Source organism: Artibeus jamaicensis, unplaced genomic scaffold (genome assembly GCF_021234435.1).
Source record: "Artibeus jamaicensis isolate MK-2021 breed Jamaican fruit bat unplaced genomic scaffold, CSHL_Jam_final contig_477, whole genome shotgun sequence".
NCBI classification, from domain to species: domain Eukaryota; kingdom Metazoa; phylum Chordata; class Mammalia; order Chiroptera; family Phyllostomidae; genus Artibeus; species Artibeus jamaicensis.
The window spans coordinates 6,296,998-6,322,445 of record NW_026521854.1 but is presented as its reverse complement, the minus strand read 5'-3'; the positions used below and the strand labels follow the sequence as shown (position 1 = coordinate 6,322,445).

At 50.3% G+C, this 25,448-nt stretch overlaps 1 protein-coding gene across 3 annotated transcripts in view; it reads left to right on the top strand.

Moving 5' to 3' along the window:
- Window positions 1-24,830, top strand: part of MAU2 (MAU2 sister chromatid cohesion factor) — a 28,871-nt gene extending 4,041 nt beyond the window's left edge. The window contains exons 1-19 of one of the 3 annotated variants that reach the window (XM_053668046.1): window positions 685-2,615; window positions 4,386-4,403; window positions 4,793-4,858; window positions 5,527-5,622; window positions 7,069-7,163; window positions 9,514-9,541; window positions 9,877-10,032; window positions 11,121-11,267; window positions 11,350-11,440; window positions 12,506-12,609; window positions 13,142-13,219; window positions 13,499-13,564; window positions 15,455-15,541; window positions 16,886-16,935; window positions 17,135-17,212; window positions 17,367-17,478; window positions 20,085-20,175; window positions 20,871-20,998; window positions 21,382-24,830. In XM_053668046.1, coding sequence (XP_053524021.1) covers window positions 2,529-2,615; window positions 4,386-4,403; window positions 4,793-4,858; window positions 5,527-5,622; window positions 7,069-7,163; window positions 9,514-9,541; window positions 9,877-10,032; window positions 11,121-11,267; window positions 11,350-11,440; window positions 12,506-12,609; window positions 13,142-13,219; window positions 13,499-13,564; window positions 15,455-15,541; window positions 16,886-16,935; window positions 17,135-17,212; window positions 17,367-17,478; window positions 20,085-20,175; window positions 20,871-20,998; window positions 21,382-21,456 — 1,653 coding nt within the window. In that variant the 5' untranslated portion in view covers window positions 685-2,528 and the 3' untranslated portion in view covers window positions 21,457-24,830. Of the gene's footprint in view, window positions 1-684; window positions 2,616-4,385; window positions 4,404-4,792; window positions 4,859-5,526; window positions 5,623-7,068; window positions 7,164-9,513; window positions 9,542-9,876; window positions 10,033-11,120; window positions 11,268-11,349; window positions 11,441-12,505; window positions 12,610-13,141; window positions 13,220-13,498; window positions 13,565-15,454; window positions 15,542-16,885; window positions 16,936-17,134; window positions 17,213-17,366; window positions 17,479-20,084; window positions 20,176-20,870; window positions 20,999-21,381 lie in introns of those variants that run through there. The other 2 variants (XM_037152717.2, XM_037152718.2) reach the window with 2 other exon arrangements.
- Window positions 24,831-25,448: the final 618 nt, after the last annotated feature.

Genomic DNA, 25,448 nt, shown 5'->3' with positions numbered 1-25,448 from the left:
ACAGTTGTTAATTCTGTTTCCAGGTTTAGCCTCATAGTCTCTGGTTTACCTTCCCAGCAAGTAATTAAATGCTTCCTTTTATCTCTTAAAGGTCTGAGAGGGGTCAGTGATGAGCCTTTTATCATGAGGCACAGCTGGAGCATATCTGTCGTACTTCAGGATCATGGCTGTGTCCTGCTAAATTTTGTGCCCCATTGACCAGGAGTAGAACCTTGTGCGGAACCTGCATTTACAGAGCTTGGTGTTAACACATTTTCATGGAAGAGTGTTCTGTGCTTCCTCCTATTTTCATTTCCATTTTCTTCATTTTTGCTCTCTGACTCTCTTCTGACCTCACGATTTGAAATTTGTTTAGGAACTGTAACTTCACAGTTTCACCAACACGCCCTCTGCCTCCCTTCCAACCGCAGATTCTTCTGGTTTCTGCCTGGGAATTACCATTTTATTGTTGGTCCTTTCTACATGCCAAACCATACATTCATGCTTCTTGGACACTGTCTCATTGGATCCTCAACAAACCCACAAGGTGGAGACCTCTTCCAACTTGCCACTGATAGGGGGGATGCTTGTAAACATTGTCACACAGCAGAGAGAGGCAAGACAGGCTCCTAAAGTGCTATGCTTCGTCCCAAAGAAGTTGCAGTCAGTAACTATTTCTACGCATTTTGGTTATATAAAACCTATCTTAAAAAAAAAAAAGTTAACTTGGTTTCTAGGTACAGAGAAGCCTTGAAATGCTCTCAGCCCTGGATTGAATCCTCTAAGCGCTAGAGATGTGCTGATCTGGGCCATTCCACCCCTTAGGGTACTTGCTTTCCCTGAGAGCCCCAAGGTAACCCTAGAGACATCTGGTAGGGTTGTTCATCTGCCCTATCTATGCCTACAGGCCTCCCACTTTAGCTGCTTTTTCATCAGGAAGGGAACATAACAACTGTTTTATTTTTTTTTAATGTTACAAAGAAAAACATGCAGATGAATTAGCAGCTTTAGGTAAGGTACATTATTTGTGAGATGCATATATTTCTGATGTTTGTATATTTCCAATTTGTGATTTTATGTTACAAGTGTTAAAAAGATATAAAAGGGAAATCATTTGATTGGTGTCTGACAGTTTTGAGGAAGTGACTGACTTGCCCTGACACTGAGCCAGTTCTGTAGCCCTAGCTTTGGAACTGGGTCATTGTGGGGGATGGCTCAAGGAGTCACTGATGCTGATTCCTGGATCCAAAGTAGTGATTTTTGTAGGGAGGTACCTGATGTCATTCAAGAGATAGGTATTTGTGTTTGAAAGTTGTAAGCTTCAGTTCTGTGCCATGTGCACATAAGAAAGCTCTCATTTCCTGGTGATGTTAAATGATAATTGTTGTTCATGTGACAAATGTTTCCTAAGCACCTCCTGTGCATTGGACCATTCCATGAACTGGGGATACAGCACCATGAGGAGGTATTTGTAGTGGGGACACAGCACATGTATAAGAGAATGTAAGGTTGTGATCCTGGAAACAGATAACTAAGCGCTACTAGGATCCAGCTCCTCTGTGTAGGTCCACACCTCCAGTTCTGTCCTTGTGTGTGTCCTTTGCATTCTCTTTAAACACCCTGTACTCTTGCTAGAGGCCTCCTCTCCTGCCTGTACACCTTGCCTGAGGTAGTTCTTGCCCATGGAGATTAAGTTGTGGGACCACTGAATCTTGGGGTTGGGCCAGATCTCAGTATGTCCCTAGCCCAGCTCTTCAGTTACATGGTTTCCTCCATGGTATCCCCATTCTTTCTTCTGTTTGGTGGCCTTCAGGAGCTTTTCTTGCTGGACTATTCTTCCCCATGAGGAGGAGTCACTTCTGTAGAAAGCAAGTCCAAACTTAAGTGTTCACCACTTTTATGACATCACATATATATGGCTGAAGCTGGGCCTGTCCCCACTGTTTCTGTAGACAGCCTCCAGCTAAGGAACCTCGCCTCTGAGGTTTCACTCCTGACAGCAGGCACTGGCCCTGCCTTCTGGGGACCCTGAGCCCCTTCTGAGCCTGCTGCAGTGGAGTTTTGGGAGGGGATACTCATGTTAGCTGCGGAGTGCCTTTTGCTTGGACTTCACAGACACACGTGTGCACGTGTGTGTATTGTGTGTGCGCACCCACACATGCGCTTCTCTTCATGTGTGGGAAAGAGGCAGAAATCCGTAGTACTGGGTGTGCGTTCTCCCATAGCTCCCCCTCCTGGCCCACCTGTATCTTTCAGGCAGCTGATTGGGGATGCAGTTCCAAGTCTTTCCTAGTCTCTTTTCAGACTTCCTCCTCTACCACTCACTCTTGCCCCAGCTCTGCTCACTTTCCCAGCCAGCAGCTCCTAAGGCCTTCAGCCTCTGACTCCGCTTCTTCCTCCCTCTGCATTCTCTTTGGTGCATCTAGGATATTCTTTATTGGGAGTGTGGGAATAACTTTTAATGTTGTTTTGTTTTATTTTGTTTTACAAATACCGCTGCCAGCATTGAATGCAATTTTGGCCAAAAAACCTGCACACTCCTTTGCTACATGGCAAAAGCTTTCATATCACCTATTGTTGTTTGCTGTCATCCCTGCATTCTCTTTGAAATAAAGAAACACACCATCTTCTTTCTGGTATGACTTTTGTTGTTCGGTTACCACCACTGGATGTACCTTCTTTCTGAGCTCTAGTTTAACTTTTTTTTTAAGGTTTTATTTATTTACTTTTAGAGAGGGGGGAGGGAAGGAGAAAGAGAGGGAGAGAAACATCAGTGTGTGGTTGCCTACTGGGGACCTGGCCTACAACCTGGGCATGTGCCCCAGACTGAGAATGGAGCCCTTTGGTTCGCAGGCCCGTGCACTCAATCCACTGAGCTACACCAGCCAGGGCTAGTTTAACTTTCTTAACTGTGGCCATCACCATGTCATCCACACCAGTAGCAGGAAGTCTATTCAGTTGTCCCTTTGTCCCCTTCACAGAGATGATAAACAAATTTTTGGCTCCTGTGTTGTTAGCACACTTGATCAGGGCTCCTACTGGAAGACCCAGGGAATCCAGAATTTCTCACCAGAGGACCCACCACATCCTTGCCTCAATATCTTAAATGCTAAAAAGCTAGGATACTTTTAAAACTCAGATCTCATTAGGTGCTTTTTAATTTTTACAAAGATTTTATTTATTTACTTTTAGAGAGAGGGGAAGGGAGAGGGAAATAGAGGGAGAGGAACATTGTGCAGTTGTCTCTCATGTGCCCCTAACTTGGGGCCTGGTCCACAACCCTGGCGTGTACCCTGATAGGGAATTGAACTAGCGACCCTTTGGTTTGCAGACCGGCACTTAGTCCACTGAGCCACACCAGCCAGGTTAGTGCTTTTGTTCTATGCCTCTGTTGGGTCAGGCTCAATGAGTGTCATCAGGGCATTCTGACCCATAGTCCCCGCTGCCAATGAGTGGCACATATACCTTCCAGCCTTATTTTTTTGGATTTCTGCCTTTTTATAGGCTCTTCTCTGTGAAGAGCACCTCCCACTCCTCCTTTACCTGGGAACACATACCCCAGCCCCCGATGTGCACCCACCCACCCACACACACACCCCTTGTGCTGTTCTCCCACAGAGCATGGCAAATCAGGGTCTTGTGTTCAGCTCCAGATCTGCCTTCAGACACCCACAAGAACTCTGAGAATATTTGTGGAACAAGTTTTGAGTGAATGCTTGAGTCCTGGATGGTCTGACAGACTATGGTCAGTGTGGTGGACTCTCCTGGCGCCTCACTATCTCCTTTTGGAATGTGGAACTCAAGGGCACAACTGTCCCCAAATGGGAGCATTACATTGTCTGAACCACATCCTGCATGTGTGCCAGCAGAGGCGCCACAAGCTCAGGTCACAGAATCATCTCTACAGTCTCTTGGCCTGGTGCTGCCCCCACAATTCCTTCCTGGAGCTTTCCTCCCTCCCCTCTAAGGCTAACTTTGGTCATTTCCAAGTGTCTTTGAAACGCCACTTCTCAAGGAGGGACTGACACCCCCAGATACACTGTCCAGTTGTAATTGTTTACTCATATGTCATTATTTGCTGTCAGGATACTGTAATGAGTAGCATGTGAGGATCCCTCTGAACTTTTTCCCCTCCTAAAGCATTGTAGCCCTAGTTGGGGAGTCGGGGGCTCTGACCTGAACTCAGGAGCCTGGTGGGATAGGTAGATCCTGTTACTAAGGGAGCATGTGCTTTTCCCTCTCTCCCAGGCATGCTCTGGTTGCTAAATTAGCAGGAAATGAGCCAATAGATCACCTTCCCATTTACCTGAACACCTGTGGTCTTTGTGACAGGACAATCTGTAACCCCCAAAGCAGAGCTAGGGAGCATTTAGCTGAGAATTAATACTTTTTTCTTTCTTTTTCAGTGGTTGATATCACAACAAGTATCCTTTTCTTGGTGCTGTTCCCTTTAAGAAATGCTCTGTTTAAATAAAAAGAGTGTGTTATAAACTTGAATTCCTGCTATGATGCACCCCGCAGGTTTAGGTCTTGCCCCACAGACCACCTGAAGAATCCCTGCTCAGCTGTAGCTGCCCCTCCAGACCAGCAGCCTCTCCGTGGGTACCATGCTCCTCTTCAAGCCCTGGCATCAAGTTCCACATCTGGCCAGCAGCAAGTTCAGGGATTGCTGGGGGAATACGTGAACTTAGGATTTCAGAGCAGGGGGATACACCTGACTGGCGGACTGCTACAGTGTAAGAACCCCATTGCTTGCTTCCTTTTAAACTGACCTTTTAGCAACATCTGTACTTCCTTAACCAGATGTCACTAGATCCCACAGTTTGAAGATGTTAAATTTGAAGCAGCAAGTCTTTTGTCTGAATTATACTGTCAAGAGGTAAGAACCTGTGGCTTCTGAAAGCAGAGTCCCTCCCCCTGTAGTGAAGGCACAATGGCAAATTGGTTTTCTTAGGAGTAGACTGACTTCCTCCTGGCTTTTAATGCTTCCTCCGTACCCTGGCTTTGGGCAGCTCTGAGTGATTACTTTTCATGAGGACCAATAGAATATTTTTCTATGACTTAGAAAGGAAAACAGCCTTGTTCTTAGGGTAAGATGATTAGTTCCTGGACTAATATAGTTTATCCATATAGTTTATCTTCTTAATTTGGTTCCTGATCTCAGGTGTACCTGAAAATCACCTTTTCCCTCTTTGAGCAGCAGCCTGTGAGGCTCCCTGGGCTGCAGGGACTGCGTGCTTCACACTCATCTGTCTTGTAGAATGAGAAAGGTGGCGATTGTCATCTAATTTGACTGTTTAGGATTTTGTACTAAAGCTACTTTCAGTTTAGTTGAATGAGTTATTTTAAGAGCAGTGCAAAAACCTCCCAGCCAGTGAGTCCAATAAAATATCTTTTTTTCTTTTAATAAAGTAAATCAGTAACCCACAAATCTTTTGGTAAGTGTGAACAGGAGTGGCCTTCTGGCACCCCAGCTGCTGCATAAGGAATCCAGCTTGCCTGCCAGCTTGTTTCTTTTCCACCCTAACTGTGACCGTTGCCTTTCAGAATTCTGTCGATGCAGCAAAGCCACTACTGAGGAAAGCAATCCAGATCTCCCAGCAGACGCCTTACTGGCACTGCCGCCTCCTCTTCCAGCTTGCTGTGAGTACTGTGGACCTGGCCAAGACTCGTGGCTGCTAAATGGGGTTGTGACCTTGGGGCACACCCACCTAACTGCAATAAAGGCAGACAACAGACACACAGGCCCTCCTCAGGCTGCTGTACCAAGAGGATGGGGACACAGGGATGATTAGTTAGCCTGCTCACAAGTCCCCTCCAATCTCCATCCTCAGCAGTAACTCCAACACAGGTCTTTTGTGCAGCATCGGGTGATTGGTAGGAGTGCCCTTCTCCCCGTTGGCTGACTCTGCCTTATCATTGCATTCCCCTCCCTCCTGGTTCTCCATATGGCCTGTGTTCACTGAAATTTGAGAATCATTTCTTGCCACAAATGTTTCTTAAGAGCTGTGTTGAGATTCCAAGAGGCTGCCCCTTGGGCAGTGAACACCTGGGACACTGCCTCATCTGGGTTCCACATAGTCCCGCTCAGTAACCTTTCAGCTCTCCACACATAGTAGTGCCGTGGTCACAGTGCTTTGGGATGCTCAGGTAGATGGGGATCTCTGGACTGGGCCTTCCTGGCCGCAGTGACTAGGCCTGAAGGCTCTGGGGTGAGTTGGCTCCACTCTGAAAGGTGTTTCTTCTGTCCTGAACACTGCCCACGTTTCCCCTCTCATTGCCAATCTCCACCCTCTCCTCTTCCTGACCCAGCAGCCTGCCCCGCATACTGCCTCTTGCCTACCTTCCTATTACCTGCCTGTGTGTACATGTCATGGGCCCTTGGTTGGAATTATTCCTCCCAACCCCCATGGGAACCCTTTATCTGAAAAGGATGTGATTTAGGGTCCCTGCTGGGAAGAGCTCACCTAGCCGGTGTTCCCAAGCTCTTCCCCCTGGCCTACTGCTGTCCCATACAGCATTGCCTCCTTTAATCCTTCCGTGTACGATTTGTCCATTGGCAGATAGAGTGGGCCAGGCAATGAGGCTCCTGTCTCAGGTCACAGAGTTGGAGGGTGCTGCATGCACCTGGGAGCCCAAGCTCAACTGAGGTCCCACAGTATCCCTTCCTTTTAGTCTGCTAAGGCTTCTGGGTTTGAAACTCCTGCAGACACTTGTCCCTGAAGGAGTTTCTTATCACTTGGGCTGCCTCTGGTTCCTTTCTAGTGATCAGCCCCTGAAGGTGACCTGCAAAGCACAGAGACACACTCATTCAGTCCTGGGAGTCTATGCCCGTGAGCATTAACTGCTGCCTTTATGCACCATTAAGTTTAGATAATGTGCACTGTGGACAGAACAGAGTTCTGTACCCAAAGCAGTCAACACTGATGACATGATTTGGTTAATATAGCTCAAGACTGACACTGAGGCAATTTTGTTGACAGGTGGGGAGGGTCACTTAAACTCTCCAACAAAGCGTGAAGGTCATGTACTAAGTACTATAAAGCAAGAGATTTGGAAGCAAGAATTATTGTTCTTTGTCCCTTTTAGCAACTGCACACGCTTGAGAAGGACCTGGTGTCAGCCTGTGACCTCCTAGGCGTGGGAGCCGAGTATGCACGGGTGGTGGGATCTGAGTACACACGGTAGGCACCCTTTCCCCACATTCCTCTCTTACTTGTAAAGGGCTTGGCTGTTTGGTCCTGGGCAACAAATCCAGTCAACATTTCAGCATGAAACAGTGGTCACCTACACACATAGTAAGAGATGTACAGATTAAAGGTACCACCAGGATGCCTTTTACCTCATCAGTTCATCCTATCAGTTTGTATGGTTGGAGAGTTGACTGAGAATGAGGGACAGCTGGCATTCTCAGCATAATTGGCATTTACACATACCTAGTATCTTTTTTCTTTTTCTTAATCCTCACCCAAGGGTATGTTCCATTAATTTTTAGAGAGGGGGGAAGGGAGGGAGGGAGATAAATGTGAGAGAGACATTGATCTGTTGCCTCCCTTATGTACCCCAACCAGAACTTGAACCCATGACCTAGATATGGGCGTGGACTGAGAATCAAACCCACAACCTTTTGGTGGACAGGATGACATTCTAACCAACTTAGCCACTCAACCAGGGCTGTACCTAAGTATCTTGAAATAAAAAAGTGCTTGTAAATTTGCTGGGCTGATCCCCTGTGTGGTACAGATGTGAGAGCTGTGCCCTCAGAGGGGGTGCCCCGTGTGTTTGGCAGCACTTAAGGTTACTCCAGTGTCCCTCTCAGGATGCCTGGGAGCTTTTAGATACACAACAGACACAGTAAGTGGAATAAGCAGATGTTTGTATAAAATGGGACATAGGTTCATGGTATACATGAAACTGCTTAGGTCATCTGGAGGCTTGTACCCTGGGGTTGGGGCTCAGGGGTCAGAGGCCACAGGAGCTTCACTGTGCACCCTCTGTAAAGGCCTCTAGTCTCTCTCACCCCTAAAGAGAAGAATCCTCTGCACTAGACAGACTTTAGGTAGCAGTGCTCATGTTCTGTTGTGTGCACTGGGGTTCTGGAAAGTTACATTTCATGGAGCTGAGCTTGTCACATGGAGTTGCTGAGACAAAATAGTATCCAACTCTGTTCTCTGAGCTGTAGACTTGTAAGTGCCCATGTGGAAACACAGTTTTCCATAGGCTGTCCTTACCCCTCAGCAACCCTGCCCTGAGATGGCAGCTGTGACACAATCCGGCCTCACATTCCTGGCCCTTCCTGGCCCCCTTATGTTGCAGCCATCACTGGGTTTGTGTTGACACATTTTGCAGGGCACAGGGACAGCCACACACTGCATGTTCACACATCAGTGTCTCCAGACAGGTTTCCATGCTGTCGTGGGTGGGCAGTTTAGATGGGCTGCACCAGGGCTTAGGGCCCAGAACTCCAACCATTGATGTAGGGCCTCTGAACAAGTGCTTCCTATGTGACAACATAGGAACCTTGGTGTGAAGTTCCAAGCTTTAGGTTTCAACGGTTGAACAGCAGGCAAGTAGACCTAGAGTGTTCACACCCTAAGGTAAAAATAGGCAAGGGTTTGGAGGCCTTGGAGAAGAGATATCTCAAAGGCTGTGTGACTTTGACCTCCCCACCTTACTCTCCTCACCTGTAAAATAGGGAAAAGTGCCCACTTCATGGGGTGTTGACCACAGCACACAGGGAATCTGCCAAGGCTGGTGGAACAGAGACTAAGATGTTGAGTAGACTAGGGCCTGTGGACTCTGCCTGACCACAGCTATTCCTGAAGGCAGTGACCATCTCCCTGGCTTCCTCCCCCATTGTTTTGGCTGTTTGTTAAACATTTTAACATGCCCATTTTATTATTTTTGTTGGTGATAACAGCAGTGCACACACATTTAGAAAGTGCTGAAAGGTTTAAGAGAGACGATAGAAATTTAACCTTGCTGGCTATTGCAGATGGAAACAGTGGGTGGCGAGGCTGCTAATGTGTCCAGAGCTCCCCAAGTTCATCCCTTTAACACTCGGGAGAACCCAAGGGGGGTTGGCCAGTCACAGGTGAGGGAGAAGAGGTACATAGGGGCCACAGCGAAGTGTGGATTTGGGTTCAAACACACAGACCAGCCCACTCCACACCCTCTGCTGTCCACTAATGTTGTATCAGCAAGAGTGAGATTATGGCAAGCATGCTGTCCTATACTATGCCCTTCCCTGCTTTATGAGCATCTGTGTATGCCTTTTGGGCTTTTGAGCCACATGAGTGTCTCAATTAGGCCAAAAATGTAAAGATCAAATACAACAAAGTAGAACAGTCTTGTAAATAAAACCAGCCTGGTTGGGGGCAGGTGGGGGCCACTGTCATCTGCTTAGCCACCTCCCTGGGTTGCTTCTTGGTCACTGTGAACATTGACCCACCTGGGGTGGCAGTCATCCCAGGAGGCAGTCATCCCAGGAGGCACCTGAACCTCGCAGACTGACTCCCCCTCTTTGTTTTCCAGGGCGCTTTTCCTGCTCAGCAAAGGGATGGTAAGTTGAGGCTGAGCAGAATGATGCTGGTGTGGTAGACATGAGGCAGGGCTTCTCCTCACTGTGGTGCAACTCTGTGGGCACCCAGACCCCTAAGCACTGCAGGCAGCCACAAGAGTGAGGCCCCTGTGTTCGAGCTGGGTTCAGAGGTGAAACTCACCCAGGTTGTGTGATTTGGCTAAGGAAGGAGCAGCCTGGACTCGGGTTCCAGCCTGGCTTTTCACCCTCCCTGCATGGTTCCACCAGTCCCCCAGTGGGTGGGCAAGCAGATGGTGGCCTTGAGCACTGAGAGGGGCTCTCAGTGCCTGTGCCTGTGCCTCCCCCCCCTTCCCCAGCTGCTGCTGATGGAGCGCAAGTTGCAGGAAGTCCACCCGCTGCTGACCCTTTGTGGACAGATTGTCGAGAATTGGCAGGGGAACCCCATCCAGAAGGAGTCTTTACGTGTCTTCTTCCTGGTGCTCCAGGTGACACACTACCTGGATGCAGGGCAGGTATGTAGTGCCTCCCACGGTAGGGCTGTGGAGAGCAAGCAGTCAGTGGGAGGGCCTGGGACTGAGATACGCACTCTATTTTTGCCTCCAGTCCCTCACCATGTAATGCATCTCACTCAGGGTTTAACTTCTCCATATACTCTGTCATGCTCTGGCGTGAGTGCTGTGCCCCTGAGGGTAGAAGGTGCCCTGAGAGTGGCCCGTCCTCATGGTGGGAGTAGTCATGGACTCATACATTTCCACAATAATAGACCATGAGGATTCTGTCAAGGTGCCTGACACACAGCATGTACTCAAGCAGTGTCTTTCCACCACCCTCATCTGATAAGAGCATTGTGGGGTTTGAGTAGGAACTGACGGCATCAGCTCTGACCAAGACTTGACTCCATGATCCCCTTGTAGTTGAGGAGATGCTGTGCTCTCTGTGGGAGAACATCTCAGCCTTTGGGAGGTGCTATCCATCCACCTCACCCCACCCCATCCCAGTGACTGCCCATAGGCCTAGCCTCAGCTGACAGGAGGTCACAGGTGGAACCCCCAAAAGTACTGGGCAAGCCTCTCATTGGGAAGGGACTGCTTCGGTTCCCCCACCTGTGCCCACATTTGCTTTTTTTCTGGGCCAATTGCTGTGCTCAATGTATAGGAACACAGCAAACTCATGGGGTGCTCTGGACATGTCCTATGGGACCTTAGTACAGGGCTTTCTAGTATGCAGAGGCCAATTTGTACAAGGCACAGCACCTGTAGGGCTCCTGGGCCCAGGAGGCCACTTCTTGCCCCCAAGGTTGACTGCTGGCTTCCCTACCCCTGTCTTGCCCTCTCAGGGTCACTATTGGAAGGTGGAAGTGTAATCATGCAGGTTCTTAGATAGGCCTCTCCCTGTCCTTGGTGTTGGGCCCAGCACTGGGTGGTAGCTTGAGCCTTAGTTCCACAGATGACCTTCATGACCATGCCCCAAACCCATTTAGGGGTAGGCTTTCTGCAGGTAGTGGGCATAGTGGGAGCTCTTGAGAAGAAGGGGCTGGTGAGCTAGAGCCTTTTGAGATCAGATAGGCGCTCAGGTTTGTGGTGCCACCCTCCCTCTGCAGGTAAAGAGCGTGAAGCCATGCCTGAAGCAGCTGCAGCAGTGTATTCAGACCATCTCCACATTGCATGATGATGAGATCTTGCCTAGCAACCCTGCTGACCTCTTCCACTGGCTGCCCAAGGAACACATGTGTGTGCTTGTCTACCTGGTGAGTCCCCAGGGCTGAAGCTGGGGGCCAGATGGGTGAGGAGAGGGCCCTAGTGACCACTACCTTCTGGTCTTGTTGCCAGGTGACTGTGATGCACTCCATGCAGGCTGGCTATCTAGAGAAGGCGCAGAAGTACACAGACAAAGCACTTATGCAGCTGGAGAAACTCAAGAGTAAGTCGGGCTGGGTGGGTCGTGTGGTCACTGCACCCGTTGGTGGGTGGTCCAGTGATTGCCTCAGGCTGAGCCTGAAGGACTACAATGCCAAACAGTCCCCATGAGTCCCTCCCCGTGGGTCTTGTTACCCTAGTTGGCAAATGAGGGTGAATTGGGGTCAGGGCAGAGGAGACCAGGCCTGAGCTTGACCTTTGATCCCTGGCTAGGGGTCTCATGCCCTCTCTGTCCTGTCCATCCCACTACAAAGTTAGCTGCAGTAGTTAGCCAGATCCTACCTGGATTGAAATGGGGGTGGCTGCTATTATCAGTGTTGTGACATGGATTGTGCTCAGTGTGAGGTTGAGATCTGAATTTGGCTCTTGCTAACTGACAGCAGATGCCCTGTAGGTTGTGGGTTCTTCCTGGATGCTTGACTTATCTATCCTTTGGGACCAGGGACCGTTGACTACCAGGAACCCAGAGCTCTGGTTCAGTGTCCCCGTTAAGCTGCTTATCCAGTCCATGTACCCTTTGTCAACTCTGTTAGGGGATGAGCCATCAGCCAGAGAACCAAAGCCCTTGGGGATCACAGTTTATTCTCTCTGGCCATGTTGAGAAAGGTCTGCATTGTCTAGTTCCAACAGGAGCACATCCACTTGAGACAGCCAGGAAGCTGGTCTTCCCACTAGTGCCTGAGGCTGTCATATGGTCTCATTCTCCTGGGGACTGTCAGCAATTCTAGAACCCACGATGTCTGGAGTGTTTTTGAGCATGTGACTGGGTTGTTGTGGTTGAGGATGGAAAACAAGTCCCTCCAGGAATTTCTTACTCTTATAACACTCTGGTCACCAGAACTTGCTATGAGCCCATCTCCCCACTTGGACAGGTAGATGAATCTCTTCCTTGAGGGTGCAGTGAGCATGAGTCAAGTGACATCCTGGGTCCTGGCTTGGTGCCTAGCAGAGCAAGTAGGCTCAGACCTGGTAGCAAACAGGTCCATGTGGTGAGAGGCTAGACCAGGAGTCAGCATCTCTTCCACTTTTCCAGCTGCACCCTGAGTACTCATTCCCCTTTCGCCTCCAGTGCTCGACTGCAGCCCCATCCTGTCGTCCTTCCAAGTGATCTTGCTTGAACACATCATTATGTGCAGGCTTGTCACAGGACACAAGGCCACTGCACTACAGGAGGTGAGGTCTCTGGGGGCCGTGCACATATGGGGTGGGAGAACCAGGGCAGGTGGTTGGGGTTTTCCAGGTCTCAGAAGTTACTACATAGAATATACATTTGCCCAGTGCACATCAGCAGGACATCCGTGTGTCATTCCACTTTAACTTGGCAGTTGGTGACTGTGCTTGGGCACAGTTGATCAGACAGTCTGATACAGAAATTAATGGGCCTTGCCCTAAAAGCTCATATGCCCAAAGAATATGGAACCTGGGGTTTGAGATCCCCTCCTTGCCCCATGTAACCCCTGCTGCCCATCTTGCTGAGAAGGCACATGGCCTTAAGCAGGGTAGGGGTGGTGATGGCCGAGACACTCTGGAAAGGGAGAAGACAGGTTATAGACAAGAACCACTGTCCTCAAGGAGGTCAAGGCTGCCCTTTGGCCCCGCAGCAGGCATATCTACCAGAACTTTGTACCCAAGTTAGGGCAGGCAAGATGTGGACAATGGGTCCCAGGTTACAGGTCCTGTGACACTGGGCATGTTCTCCCGGCAGATTTCCCAGGTCTGCCAGCTGTGCCAGCAGTCGCCCCGGCTCTTCTCCAACCACGCAGCACAGCTGCACACACTGCTGGTGAGTATACAGGACTGCCCACTCCAGCCCCATTCCATTGAGTGACCCCATGACTATTGCCCAAGGCAGAATCTGGAATATTCTTAGTGGACTTCATTCTGATAGGCACCTCGAGTCCAAGTTGACTTAGGACGTGGGAGGAGGGAATAACTCAGCATGCTAAAGCTCAGGGCTTTAGCTCAGGTGTAGCTGACGCATAGAGTCAGGCTTATCCAGGTGTAGCCGTGCAGCCCCGGGCAAGTGGCAAGTCCACGAGCCTTCAGCACCTCCTTCTTCCAGGGCCTGTACTGTGTCTCCGTCAACTGCATGGACAACGCAGAAGCTCAGTTCACCACAGCCCTGCGGGTAAGGTGCCAGCCCTCACTGTGAGGGACAGGCAGTGCTTCTTAGTAAGGAGTTGGGCTCAGGCTGCAGTGAGGATGACAGCCACACAAATCTGTGGCTAGTGGTCGACTCTGCAGCATTCAGCCTGATGCCATCTGTGACAGTGGTATACTTTATCCAGGGCTTTCTGTGGCAGGTCCAGTGCTTCTCAAATGGGAACAAGGCCTGTGCTGTCAGTGCAGCCTGATGGGGTAGCTGTGGACAAGGGGGCTCCTGGTCAGCCTACATTGTGTCTCTCCCTGCTGAACAGAAGGCCAGAACTGGCACCCACTGGTGCCACAGTCTGTTCAGTCACTTTTACTCCTGATTCCTAGTCCTCCCAAAAGCCGACCAGTCCGGTGATGGTTTGTGTCATAGCTGAAGACACAGTCACTCAGCAAAGTTCAGGAGCTCCCAGAGCTATCCTATGGCATAGCTGGGACACGAAGCTGGGTATGCCCCGATCCTGTACCAGCCCCATGACCTAGTTGCTCTGGTCCCGGGGCCACCTGGTGCTGCCAGATTAGGAAGCACCACCAGGGCATGTCCTGGCCTCAGATGTGGCTAGTGCCACATCATTGTGAAATCAACAGGCCCAGGAGTCAGCAGCCCAGTGGCAGAACTCCACTTTGCCCACCTCTTTCCAGGACCAGATTAGCACATCCTCACCTTGGCCCTGACATGTTTCCAGGAAAAGAAAGCCAGCAGCACCTCCTTCCTGGTGGTCCTGGGGAGGCCCCAAGCATATATGTTGGGGTGTAGGAGTGGTTCTGTGACTCAGGTGAGGTCACTGGGAGTATTATGTGCACCCTGACTGTCATACAGGGTGCTCCGCTCTGCCCCTTGGATCAGTTTCCAGACCTCTTCACTCTCAGGGTTGGGCTCAGGTGGTATTACTGTTACTCCAAGGTGTTCTGCACGGCTGTGAGTACAGGCAGCACACCAGAGCATGAAGAGCAAACAGTACCCACTTCTGCGGCTTTCCATGGCCTCTCTGCCTTAATGGCTCAGCCTGCCAGGACCCCTCCCCATACCTGCCCTATGCTGCCTGCAGTTACCATAGGGCCTGTGAGGGTCTCTTGGCCCCTTCCTCCTTGTCTTACTTCCCACAAGTGGCTGCTGTTGCTCTGATTGTGTGTCTCAGCAAATCTGTCCTCACTAACTGAGAGGGAAAGGCAGAAAAGTGGTGTAGCCAGAACTCAGACCCAATCCCCTTGGTCCCAAACAAGATTTTTTCCTGTGGTCCTACAACAGACTAACCAGAGTATTGTTTTGCTCCATCAAAAGACCTTTTGGACTTCCTTTGGGTGGGGTCTGCACTTCCCCAGCGCCCTGAGCCTTTTGCACAGCTGTGCTTGCTTAACCCTGCTGGGAACCAGGGTCTAGGTGATGACTTGAGTGGTTCAGATCACTCCCTCACTTGGCTATTCTCAGTTCACAAGAACTGGGGACAATGGTCTATCCACCACTGGCCATCAGTAGCATCTCTGGCCTCCTTCCTGGATGGGGCCTCCCCAAGATTAGCATGTGTCTCTGCCCTATCAGCACTCACGGGACCTTAGGGTCACTGTGCTGTGGAGGTAGTGGCTGTCCAGGTGTCAGTCCTAAGAAACAAGCAGAACGTAGACCAAAAAGGTAGTGTGTTCTGAGGACAGGATCAAGGTGACTGTTTTCCTAAATTCCTCATAACATAGATGATGGTCTTCTAGTGAAAAGCACTAACAGCTATACTTACTGTTCTTGGGTTTAGGAGACAAGTGTGTGGGGTGTGTATGAAATGAGGAAAATAGGAGACCCCAAGTAGCTACCAAGAGAGTGTTTGGGTGGCACCCGTGCCATGAGTAGCCCCTAACATCTCTTGTCTAATTTTAGCTCACCAACCACCAGGAGCTGTGGGCCTTCATCGTGACCAACCTGGCGAGTGTGTATATACGGGAAGGAAATAGACACCAAGAGGTAGTAGGTGACATGCTTCATGTTTGGTATCCTTTCTTTCAACTTCTATTCAGGGGTTAGGGTGGGGGGTGTCCTGGGCACCAGCCACCTCAGCAGTCTCAACATATCTGTCCTCAGAGTGCAGCATGGCTAGGGGAGGCCACATCTGGGACATAAACGCTTCTTGGCCAAGTAACCTTTCTTCCCATTGAAAACAAGCCAAGCTTTGTCAAATCTCTCAGAGCCAATTCAGTTTCTTCTACCCTGAGGTGTCTGTTGTAGAATGACAGTGAGGCTTGTGGCTCAATTCTTAGGAACAACAGCTTGGTCAGTCATCTGCACTGGGCCTCAGGTTGTCCCGATGCCCCAGACATGGGTTGTGAGATTGAAGGGCACAAGTTTTGTCCTCAAAGGACAAGTGCCCTCAGCCCTGAGATCCACCCCCAACCCTGAGATTCCCTTCACTCCTGGGATCCCCTCTCAGCCCCGAGATCCCCCAAGCTCTGGCATTCTTATTCCAGAGTGTACCAGATTCAGCCACTCCTTTCCACCCCATAGCCTTCCTTTTAGTTCAGGCTACCATCATCTCTTGTCTACAGATAGTTTAGCTGACCTCCCAGATTCTAGATTGGTTTGGATGCTTTGGGCTACAGGCAGCACACAGTGCATCCTTGGCCTCTTGGCAGTCAGGAAGCAGCAGGGCAGAGTCATCTGGAGGCCAGGCGTGGGCTCCATGGGTCATGGGGGAGCTCGGTTCTCCTCTGTCTTTTCTCCCTACTCTCACACCTGTTCTGCCTCCTGGAGGGGGTCTTAAGGGAACCAGGAGCCACCTTGTCCCCAAGCCAATCTCCGAAAAACAGCCTGAGAAGACCTAAAATATTAGTCATGTCATTCCCTGTCAGAGCCTGTCGAGTTCCTTCCTGCACCTCCAGAAAAACCCTACTCCACCTCTAGCCCCAGACCCATGCAGGCTCATCTTACTCCTCTAGGCCTGACTTCTCCAACCATAGGAAGGCTGGGACTGGGCAGTTGTTGATGTACCCTGACCCCCTCACCTGGCATAGGGCAGGATAGGTTGAGGTTGCAAGTACCCTGCACCAGATCCTTCACACTGGAGGCTGTAATTCCCATGGAGAGGAGTGTGTGAGGAAGTAAGCAGCCTCTGCAGTGTCCAATAGCTCCCTCACCTGCTCTAGAAGATCCTGCCCCCTCTACCAGCAGGTTGCTCAGGCATGGGATTCAGGGTGAAGGCTCGACGCCATCAGACGGGAAAGTTCAAGCAGCCCTGGTCAGTTTACTAGCATATTTGGGGCTGAACTCTCATGTTTAGAAATGGCAGAGTGATCCCAACAGACATTTCCTTTGCAGCTATACAGCTTGTTGGAGAGGATCAACCCAGACCACAGCTTCCCTGTCAGGTAGGTCTCTCCACATGAGGTCCCACTTTACTGCCTGTCTTAATGTATTCTCTGCTCTCTAGGGCGGTGCCTGCACCTGTGGGGCCCCCATCTATCTTGTTATCCCAACACCTTGTACCACTACTACCCACTCCCATTTTGTAAGCCTGCTACATTTACAAAAACCCCACCAAGTTGTGACACTTTGCTCTTCACACAGCTCTCATTGCCTTCGAGCAGCAGCTTTCTACGTGCGTGGACTCTTCTCCTTCTTCCAGGGACGCTATAATGAGGCCAAGTGAGTGCTGGAGAGGGTGGGCAGCCTGGGCTGGCCTTCTGAGTGGTTTTCTCTCCTGACAGTATGTGCTCAGGCTCTCTGTCTCCCTGCCAAATGGGTTCTGCTCAGGGCTGCAAAGCGTTCTGACGGGGCCTCATCTGTTCTTCTCATGTAGGCGATTTCTGCGAGAAACTCTAAAGATGTCCAATGCAGAAGACTTGAACCGGCTCACGGCCTGCTCTCTGGTGCTTTTGGGCCACATTTTCTATGTGTTGGGGAACCACAGGGTGAGTGTCCTGGGCTGGGTTGAGGGGCAGGGAGCCAGTGTGGTGTTTGGGAGGGTGGGGGGCACCACCAAGCAGCACTTTGTATCCCGTGTCCCTCGATGATTTTGTCTCAGTAGATTCCCCCTAGCCCTCTCAGCTCCATGAGGTTTGGCAAGGGTAGGCTCACACAGCTTGGGGGACAGAACTAGGGACCTGGGGATCCCTGGAGGGAAGGTCTGTGGGGCAGATGGACCCAGTGCTTGGCGAGGCTGCCTGGAGCTGGCAGGACTGAGGCAGGTTGTCCTTTCTGTGTGTTAATACCTGGGGTAAAGAAGTGTCCTCTCAGTCGGAATCCCTTGGGTTCTGTTTGTGCCCAGCACACATGGTGTCCTTATGTCACCCTTGTTTCCACTCTCACTTAAAGTGGCTCCTGGAGCTCGTCCCACTGGGATTGGCCAACTCCAAATCTCCCCATCAGGTGTGCATCATCACCTGCTCTCACCCATTGACCATACCTGCCTTTCATTTTTTAAAGAAAACATTGGCCCTATTATTAAATATGACTGTTCATCATAGAAGTTCTGAGAAACAAAGTTGAAAATCATTGCATGTCCTCTTTCTTCTGGCTCTTTCCACTGCCCACCCCTGTCCACACATAGGTTTTGTTTTTTGGGATGTTTTATAGTCATACCTTGTCTTACCCTGCACCACTATATTTGAGGGTTTTGGGTTTGTTTTGTTTTTTTTAATGAGAGAGAGGGAGAGAGCCATCAATGTGCAAGATATACATCAATTAGTTGCCTCTCACACCCTCCCAAATGGGGACCTAGCCTGCAACCCACGTATGTGCCCTCACTAGGAATTGAACCAGTTGCCTTTTGGTTTGCAGGCCGGCACTCAGTCCACTGAGCCATGCCAGCCAGGGCTATATTAGAGGTTTTTTAAAAAAGATTTTATTTATTTATCTTTAGAGGGGAGGAGAAGGAGAGAGGGAGAGAAATATCAGTGTATGGTTGCTTCTCGTGTGTCCCCTGCTGGGAACTGGCTTGTAACTCAGACATGTACCCTGACTGGGAACCGAACTGCGGTTGTTTGGTTCTCCGGCCCTCACTCAGTCCAATGAGCTACACCAGCCAGGACTAAGAATGAGCTTTTTCAATGAGCCTGGCAGATCCCCTCCCATACTGTATGACAAGCATTTTCTGAGACCAGTGGGCCCTGCTGCTTAGGTCCTGGTGGCCGTGGCTGAGGAAGTCACCACCCCCAAAGAAAAAAAATGAGCTGTGGGTTCTTCCGAGTGCAGGTCTGAGCATAGTGAGACAGTGGCCTCAGTGTGTATCTGGGCAGCATGAAGCCCTGCCGAAGCACCAGCTGCATGCCTGGGTCTCATTGTGGTGGCTGTGATTATCCTATTTCCATATGGAAAGATCAAGGTCACAGCCCCAAACTGCAGACTCAGGGTTAGAACTAGATCTCCCTGGCTCTCATTTATCTAGCAGTCTCCAGAAGCCACCTTGAGCAGGACAGAGTAAGCAAGGCAGCTTTTCAGTTGCAGCTCTATGTTTGGAGTGAGCCTGGGGCCTTACTGAGCTTGGGAACCTGTACTGCTCCCTATGTGGGTCAGGGCTGGTGTGGGATGACATGGGCCCCAAGGGCTCCCAGACCCAGGCCTGTCCTTAAGCAATTCCAGGTCTGGGGGAGACACTTTCAGACACAGCCAGCTTTACTCTAGCTTGCTAAGCTAGGGTGTCCATGGGCATGATGAGTTTGTAGGTGGCCTCACACAGGACATCGTAGGATCACACAGATTTTCAAAACCAGACTCTCTGGGACAGCCACAAGCTGACATGGGAGAACCAAAAGGGATACCTTCTCAGGTGGCTTCCAGACAGAGGCCCAGCCCTAGGCCTGGAGAAGAGTGTTTTTTCCTGTTCTCTGCACTCTGAGGTCTTAGAAGGGCTTGGTTCATCTTGAAAAGCTTTGAGGTCTACCTGGAGCTCATCTTTGATGTGCCATTCGGAGGATGTGGAGTTGGTGGTCTTTTGTGTCTCTAAGAGGGCATGCCTGTACACCCATGGTTGGTGAAGCCAGACCTTGGAAGTTGGTTTTGAGGATTTGTAAGTCTCTTGGATACACGACAAGTGTCCCCCAGGCCGCTGCATAGGGAATTCTCTTGGTGTCACCCTGAACCCAACATTCCTTATGTCTGAGGAGGCCTCCCATGAGAGTGAACTCCTCCTCCCTCCTGTGTTCATTCAACCCTCATCACTCCCACTGGGCAGGTTGCTGCCTCCTCCCTGGCCCTGGGACCCCAGAATCTACCTTTCTGCTTGGCTCCTGAGCTGGGTCCACAGCCGACTACTGCCAGTACCTTCTTGTCTGGTTAAAATGACAAGGCAGAGTTGCCGTGGCAGCCATGCCCTACACACTGCAGAGTGAAGGCAGTTTATTTTTCCCCAACATAGTCAAGGAGTACTTTCATAGAAGGGCATGTGAGATGGCCTCTGAAGTCAGGGTAGAAGTTTTCCAGGCAACAGGAGGAGGGCATAGTCTGAGCCAGGTACGGCAAATGGAGCCTGAGCTGTCCCTGCTACCTCCCCAACCCCCTGGCTACTCTTGGTCCACAGGAGAGTAACAACATGGTGGTACCCGCCATGCAGCTGGCTAGCAAGATCCCAGATATGTCAGTGCAGCTGTGGTCATCGGCCCTGCTGAGAGGTGAGTACAGCAGCAGGACCTCTCCAGAGATCAGAGATGCTGAATAAGCCCTGCTTGGCATTTGCTCAGACTGGCTTCTACAGGCTACAACCCCAGTTCTAGCTCATTCTTATATTTCTTGGAGGCCATTTGAGGGCACCAGGCTCAGTCATGGTGTCAGCTCAATGTAGGGTCTGGTTTAGTCTCTCTGGGGCTTATGAGGATGATTCTTGACATCTGGGTGGAGACTTGGTCTGTGAGCCCTGGTGCTCAGTCTCATTCTGTTGGGCAGGACTGGCCGGGATGCTCTGGGCACAGGGTGGGTGCTCATCAGGTAGCAGTGCTGTTACTGCTCCTCCCTCATGTGCAGATATTTGCCCTTGGCCCTGAGGAGGAGGCACAGGGGCAGGCTGCTCCTGTTTGCAGTAGGTTTTGTGGGCTTATTCAGTTCTCCTGCTTCAGAAGTGGGTATTAAGTACCCTGTACTAGTGAGCTCTTGTGTGCCCAGGGGCCTTTACTGCCCAACCAGCCTCTGTCTGCCCCAGTCAGCCCCGTTGCTCACCCATATCCAAGGACAGCTCAGAAGGGCACATGTGAAGGCTGCTAGCAGGTGGGCTTGGCTGACCCTGAGATAGGGCTCTACCTATATCCTAGGGAAGGGCATGGGAGTGGTGGCAGGGCAAGTCAGGCTCACCCCATGTATGTTCCACCCTCAGACTTGAACAAAGCCTGTGGGAATGCCATAGATGCCCATGAAGCTGCCCAGATGCACCAGAACTTCTCGCAGCAGCTGCTCCAGGACCACATTGAGGCCTGCAGCCTCCCCGAGCATAACCTTATCACGGTATGGGCACAAGAATGGAGGAAACAGAACATGGGTATTGGTTGACTCCTTGGGGCTGGCTTATCTGGCCTGTACTCCTCCAGGGTGTGGAACACACTCCCTGAGGAGGAAGTACACACTTGCCTGTTATCTTTCTACATTTCTCCAGCAATTCCTAACTTAGCCTAGTCTCAGGAGCCCCTCAGTTGTGGGAAATGGCACCAATCACTTGAGCAGGTGATTTAGGGTCCTTCCTGGTGTTCATCTGATTCTGGTGGGGGGCACAGAAGGCCCTGGCTGGATGACATATCTGAGGAGGGCAGCATTGCATGTGCAGAAACTTGGCCCAGCGCACCCTGCTCCTACCTAGGAAGGACCTCACCTGTGTGTTTCTCCTCCCGCAGTGGACAGATGGCCCGCCGCCTGTGCAGTTTCAAGCTCAGAATGGACCCAATACCAGCCTGGCCAGCCTCCTGTGAGGCCCCTGGAGGGGGCCACCCAGCTTCTCAAGGCCTCCGGGGGGCCCAGTGTGTCCCTGACTTCCACCCAGATGGCACTTGTGCTTTCCTCTGAGGTGTGCTGGCATGGTGTCCCCAGGCTTCTTTCCCAAGTGTCTCTAGAGCTTCCAAGTCCCAGGGGAGTGTGCAGGGCCAATTCCTACCCTCCCAGGAAGGGCTGGGCAGCATTACCACTGTGAACCAGGACCCTGGTGCTGAGGCATATAGATGGAATGTTGGAGCTGACTTTCCAGAGCCATCTTTTAAAGTGGACTTGAACTGCCAGTCCTGCTACACATCCAAGTCACCTTCCTGGGACCTTGTCTGGATGCAGAGTGGCAGGGTGGGTGACAATGCTGGAGCGTTGCCACGTGACTTCCATTGCCCGGGCTTCTGTGCCAGGTTGGAGTGTTTCCTCTGATCTCATGGCAGCTTCTAGAGCTCAGAGGCGAGATAACAGTTTTGGCCCAAAATTGTAAAGAAGTGATAGTGCACATCAGGGACAAAAATGCATGTCCTACTATGCTTTTCTCAGCTTGCCTTTATCTGCAGTGTCCATCCTGATAGCTAGGGCTTCTGGTCAGGGACCCTGGGGGCCCAGGAACTCGCCTTCCAAACATCTGCACCTTGACTAGATCACTGTCTGGCCATGGGGATACACATTGCTGTAGACATGGGTATGCATGTGTGTGTGTGCATGTGCAGTAGACACGTGTGTGTGTGTGTGCCCTCACGCACATGTGGGCACAGAGTGTGTGTGTGTGCTGTAGGCACAGGTGTGCATTGTGTGTGTACATGTGATTATCAAAGCCAGAGCTGAGACTCCTGTGTTTACACCAGCTGCCTTCCTTGGTCAGCATCCATATTGTGGGGTAGGAAGCAGGAGAGAGGACCCTCCTCAGCCCAACTCAGGGTGCCAACCAAAGGGGCTGGGACAGCTCTTTGGCTTCCTTTGCAGAGGATGTTTGCAGATGACTGGAGCTTAGCCCACCCTGCCCTCGGGAGGGAGAAGACCTACTTAACCTGCCTTGGGTCTCGACAGCATTGAAACCTTTTCCTGAGCTGGACCCCAGGAGCTTCTGCCGCGTCCAGGCAGCATACTCAGTTCTGTGTTGCTCTTGGATAATCTAGAGATGTCCCAGTGGTGATGGTGGGCTTGGGGGCAGTTGAGGCAGCTGCCCCCTCCAGCTTCTGGTGGCTGGGAGCGGCCCCCTGCCAAGGAATGATGAGTGGTTTTGCTAGTCAGCGTGGCTTGTTGGTTTGAGTCTTGTTAACCTTGCACTGTGAAGGCTGCTTCTCGAGGCCACAGTGTCTGTGATGGAGGGATCGCTGGGGTCTGGGATCATTCAGGTAGCTCCTTGCACCCTGACCTTGGGTGTGCCTTAGTCAAAGCAGGATTGTCAGCAGATTACCCTGTGCTGGGCCACTGCCCTCACCAGGCCTGAGGCAGGCCCTGCTGCCCACTTAGGGGCCAGTGACAGGCACACAAGTGAGCCACAAGTCAGGACAGGACCCACCATCCTGTGTCACCCAGGAGAATCTGGCCATATCTGGGGCTGCTGCATCTGCTGACACCCTGGTCTTGTAAGGACTGTGGAGGAGGGTGTAAGCCCAGCCACAAGCTGTCACCATTGAGTCTTCCTCTTCCATCAAGGGTGCCCCCAAGGCCTTTCCCTCTATACCAAGGGATAGCACTCCCATCTTGCTGTAAACTATATCTACCAGCCTGAATCTCACTGTCTGACCTCTCCAGACCCACATTACTTCAATCACACTGCACATTATGTTTGTGTATTTATTTAAGCCTTTCTTTGCTTCTAGGGCATTTTGTATGTAGAGCAGTTGAAATAAGAACCTCAAAGCTTAACGTCTGTCCTGATGTTAAAGTGCTTTTAGTGACCATTCTGTTATCTGTGTATGTGTATGGTTAGGATAAGTTCTTAAGTTTACATTAAAAAATTTAGTACTCAATATTTAATATTCCACTTTAGCTTTATGAAAACCAAACCATGTGTATGGTTTTGAACCTCCCTTTTACCACAGCATCTACCAATTACATCAAGCTGCCATACATACCTTCCTGTGAGTCCACATTCAGTACTTAATAATTTCTCATAAGAATTTAAAATAGGCAGCAAGCAAGCCAACAGGGAGATGTTGCATAAGTGTCATACTGATAAGTGTTTAGAAAAAGCAGGTAACTCCAAACTCTTCAAATTACAGGGCATGAAGTAGTAGCAAGGTTCCTGTTGGCAGGTCAGTCGCTGAAAGCTGGTCAGACCCTTGTGTGCTCTTCCCGCCTCTCCCTGTTAGCAGAAGACCCTGGCCTGCAGATGCCCACAGTCATGGGGAGGGTCCTCTCCCTGGGGGTAAGCATTCCCTATCCCACTAACTGGGAGCACAGGCAAGGAAATTGGGTAAAGGCATCCTGGCATGATGGATATGCTTGTGGTTACATTGTCTCTTTGTTTTGTTAAAAGGTTTTTAATTAAGTATGTTTGGCACAATGTCTTTTAACGGGTTTGTAATATGATTTTAGCAGCCTGTAATTTCAGCTGGTGCTTTTAATCAGGAAAAACTTACAAATGCAAAACATTGTTTAAAAGACATAACCATAGAAGATAGCTCCTTGTTTGTGGATATTTTTCCTTTGTATTTGAAGTAAAAACACTTGCAATAGCTATCACTTGCTATAGTCTTGTTCTGCCTTCTCTTCCTCTCCTGTTGCAAACCTGATGAGCTCTTTCCTGCCCCACCCAACCAGTGGGGCTGCAGGGATTTGAGCTAACCAACAAGGCATGAGGATGCAGAGCTTGAAAGACCTGGTGGTAACTTGAGTCTTCCTCTCTGTTGACGACGTTCCTCTGGTCCAGCCCTGCTTGGAAGGCAAGGAACCCCTAAGACATCCCACACAAGGCCTGAAGCACTGTCTGTTCCTCCCTGGCTCTCAACAAGACTTCATACACCCTGAGTTTTTGTGGGCTTTTTTTTTTGGGGGGGGTGTTTCCCAGATTTTTTCTTTCTGAAGTGAAAGACACAAAATCAACCATTTAATGTATAGAATTCAATGGTATTAAATACATTCACAATGTTGTACAACAGTACCTCTTTATAGTCTTAGAACTTTTCCATCATCCCAAAGAGACCCTCCATTCCATTAATAATCAATCCCTATTCCTTCTCTCCTACCCCTGACCACCACTAATCAATTGGCTTTCTGCATTGGATTTGCCTGTTCTGGACATTTCATGTAGATAGGATCATATACTATATGTCCTTTTGTGTCTGGCTTCCCTGACTTAGCATCTTTTCCAGGTTTATTCATGTTGCAATGTACCAGTACTTCATTCCTTTTTATGGCTAAGTATTACTCCATTGTGTGGATGGACATTTTGTTCATCCATCTATAGGTGTTTGGCTGCTTCCCCCTTGTGGTGAGTGTGAGCAGTGCTGCTGTGGGTGTGCCGCACATTTTTATTTGAACATGTGTTTTCAATTTTCTTGGGTTGTGCTGTGGTTTTAACATGCAGGAATGGTGCTTGGGCTGCCGCCCATGCTGCATCAAATCCGTCAAGTAATTCTCATTCCTGCACCCCAAGGTGATGCCCAATTGCTTGCTCCTGGTTGCACATCTGAGTACTTTGTGCCATGGTTCTGGAACCAAAATGCTGGCCACTGAATGTGTGGCAATCCACCCCAGCATGGTGACACTGCTACCTCTACCTTTGAGGTCTGGCTTCCTCTACCCCAACCCTGCCAGCCTTGACTCAGGCAGCTTTTTCACTTGGGGTGCACTTTTGCCTGTCAGCTGGATGTCATTTCCTTCACTGTAAGCCTCACAACGGCTGTGTAGGAAGTGTGTTCTGAGCTTGCTCAACCAGAACAATGCTGCAAGCCCACAGTGGAACCAGCAGGCTGGTCGTGAGATGGCCATTGTTATGGGAAGTGGTTCTCAACATAGTCACCTCAGCCCT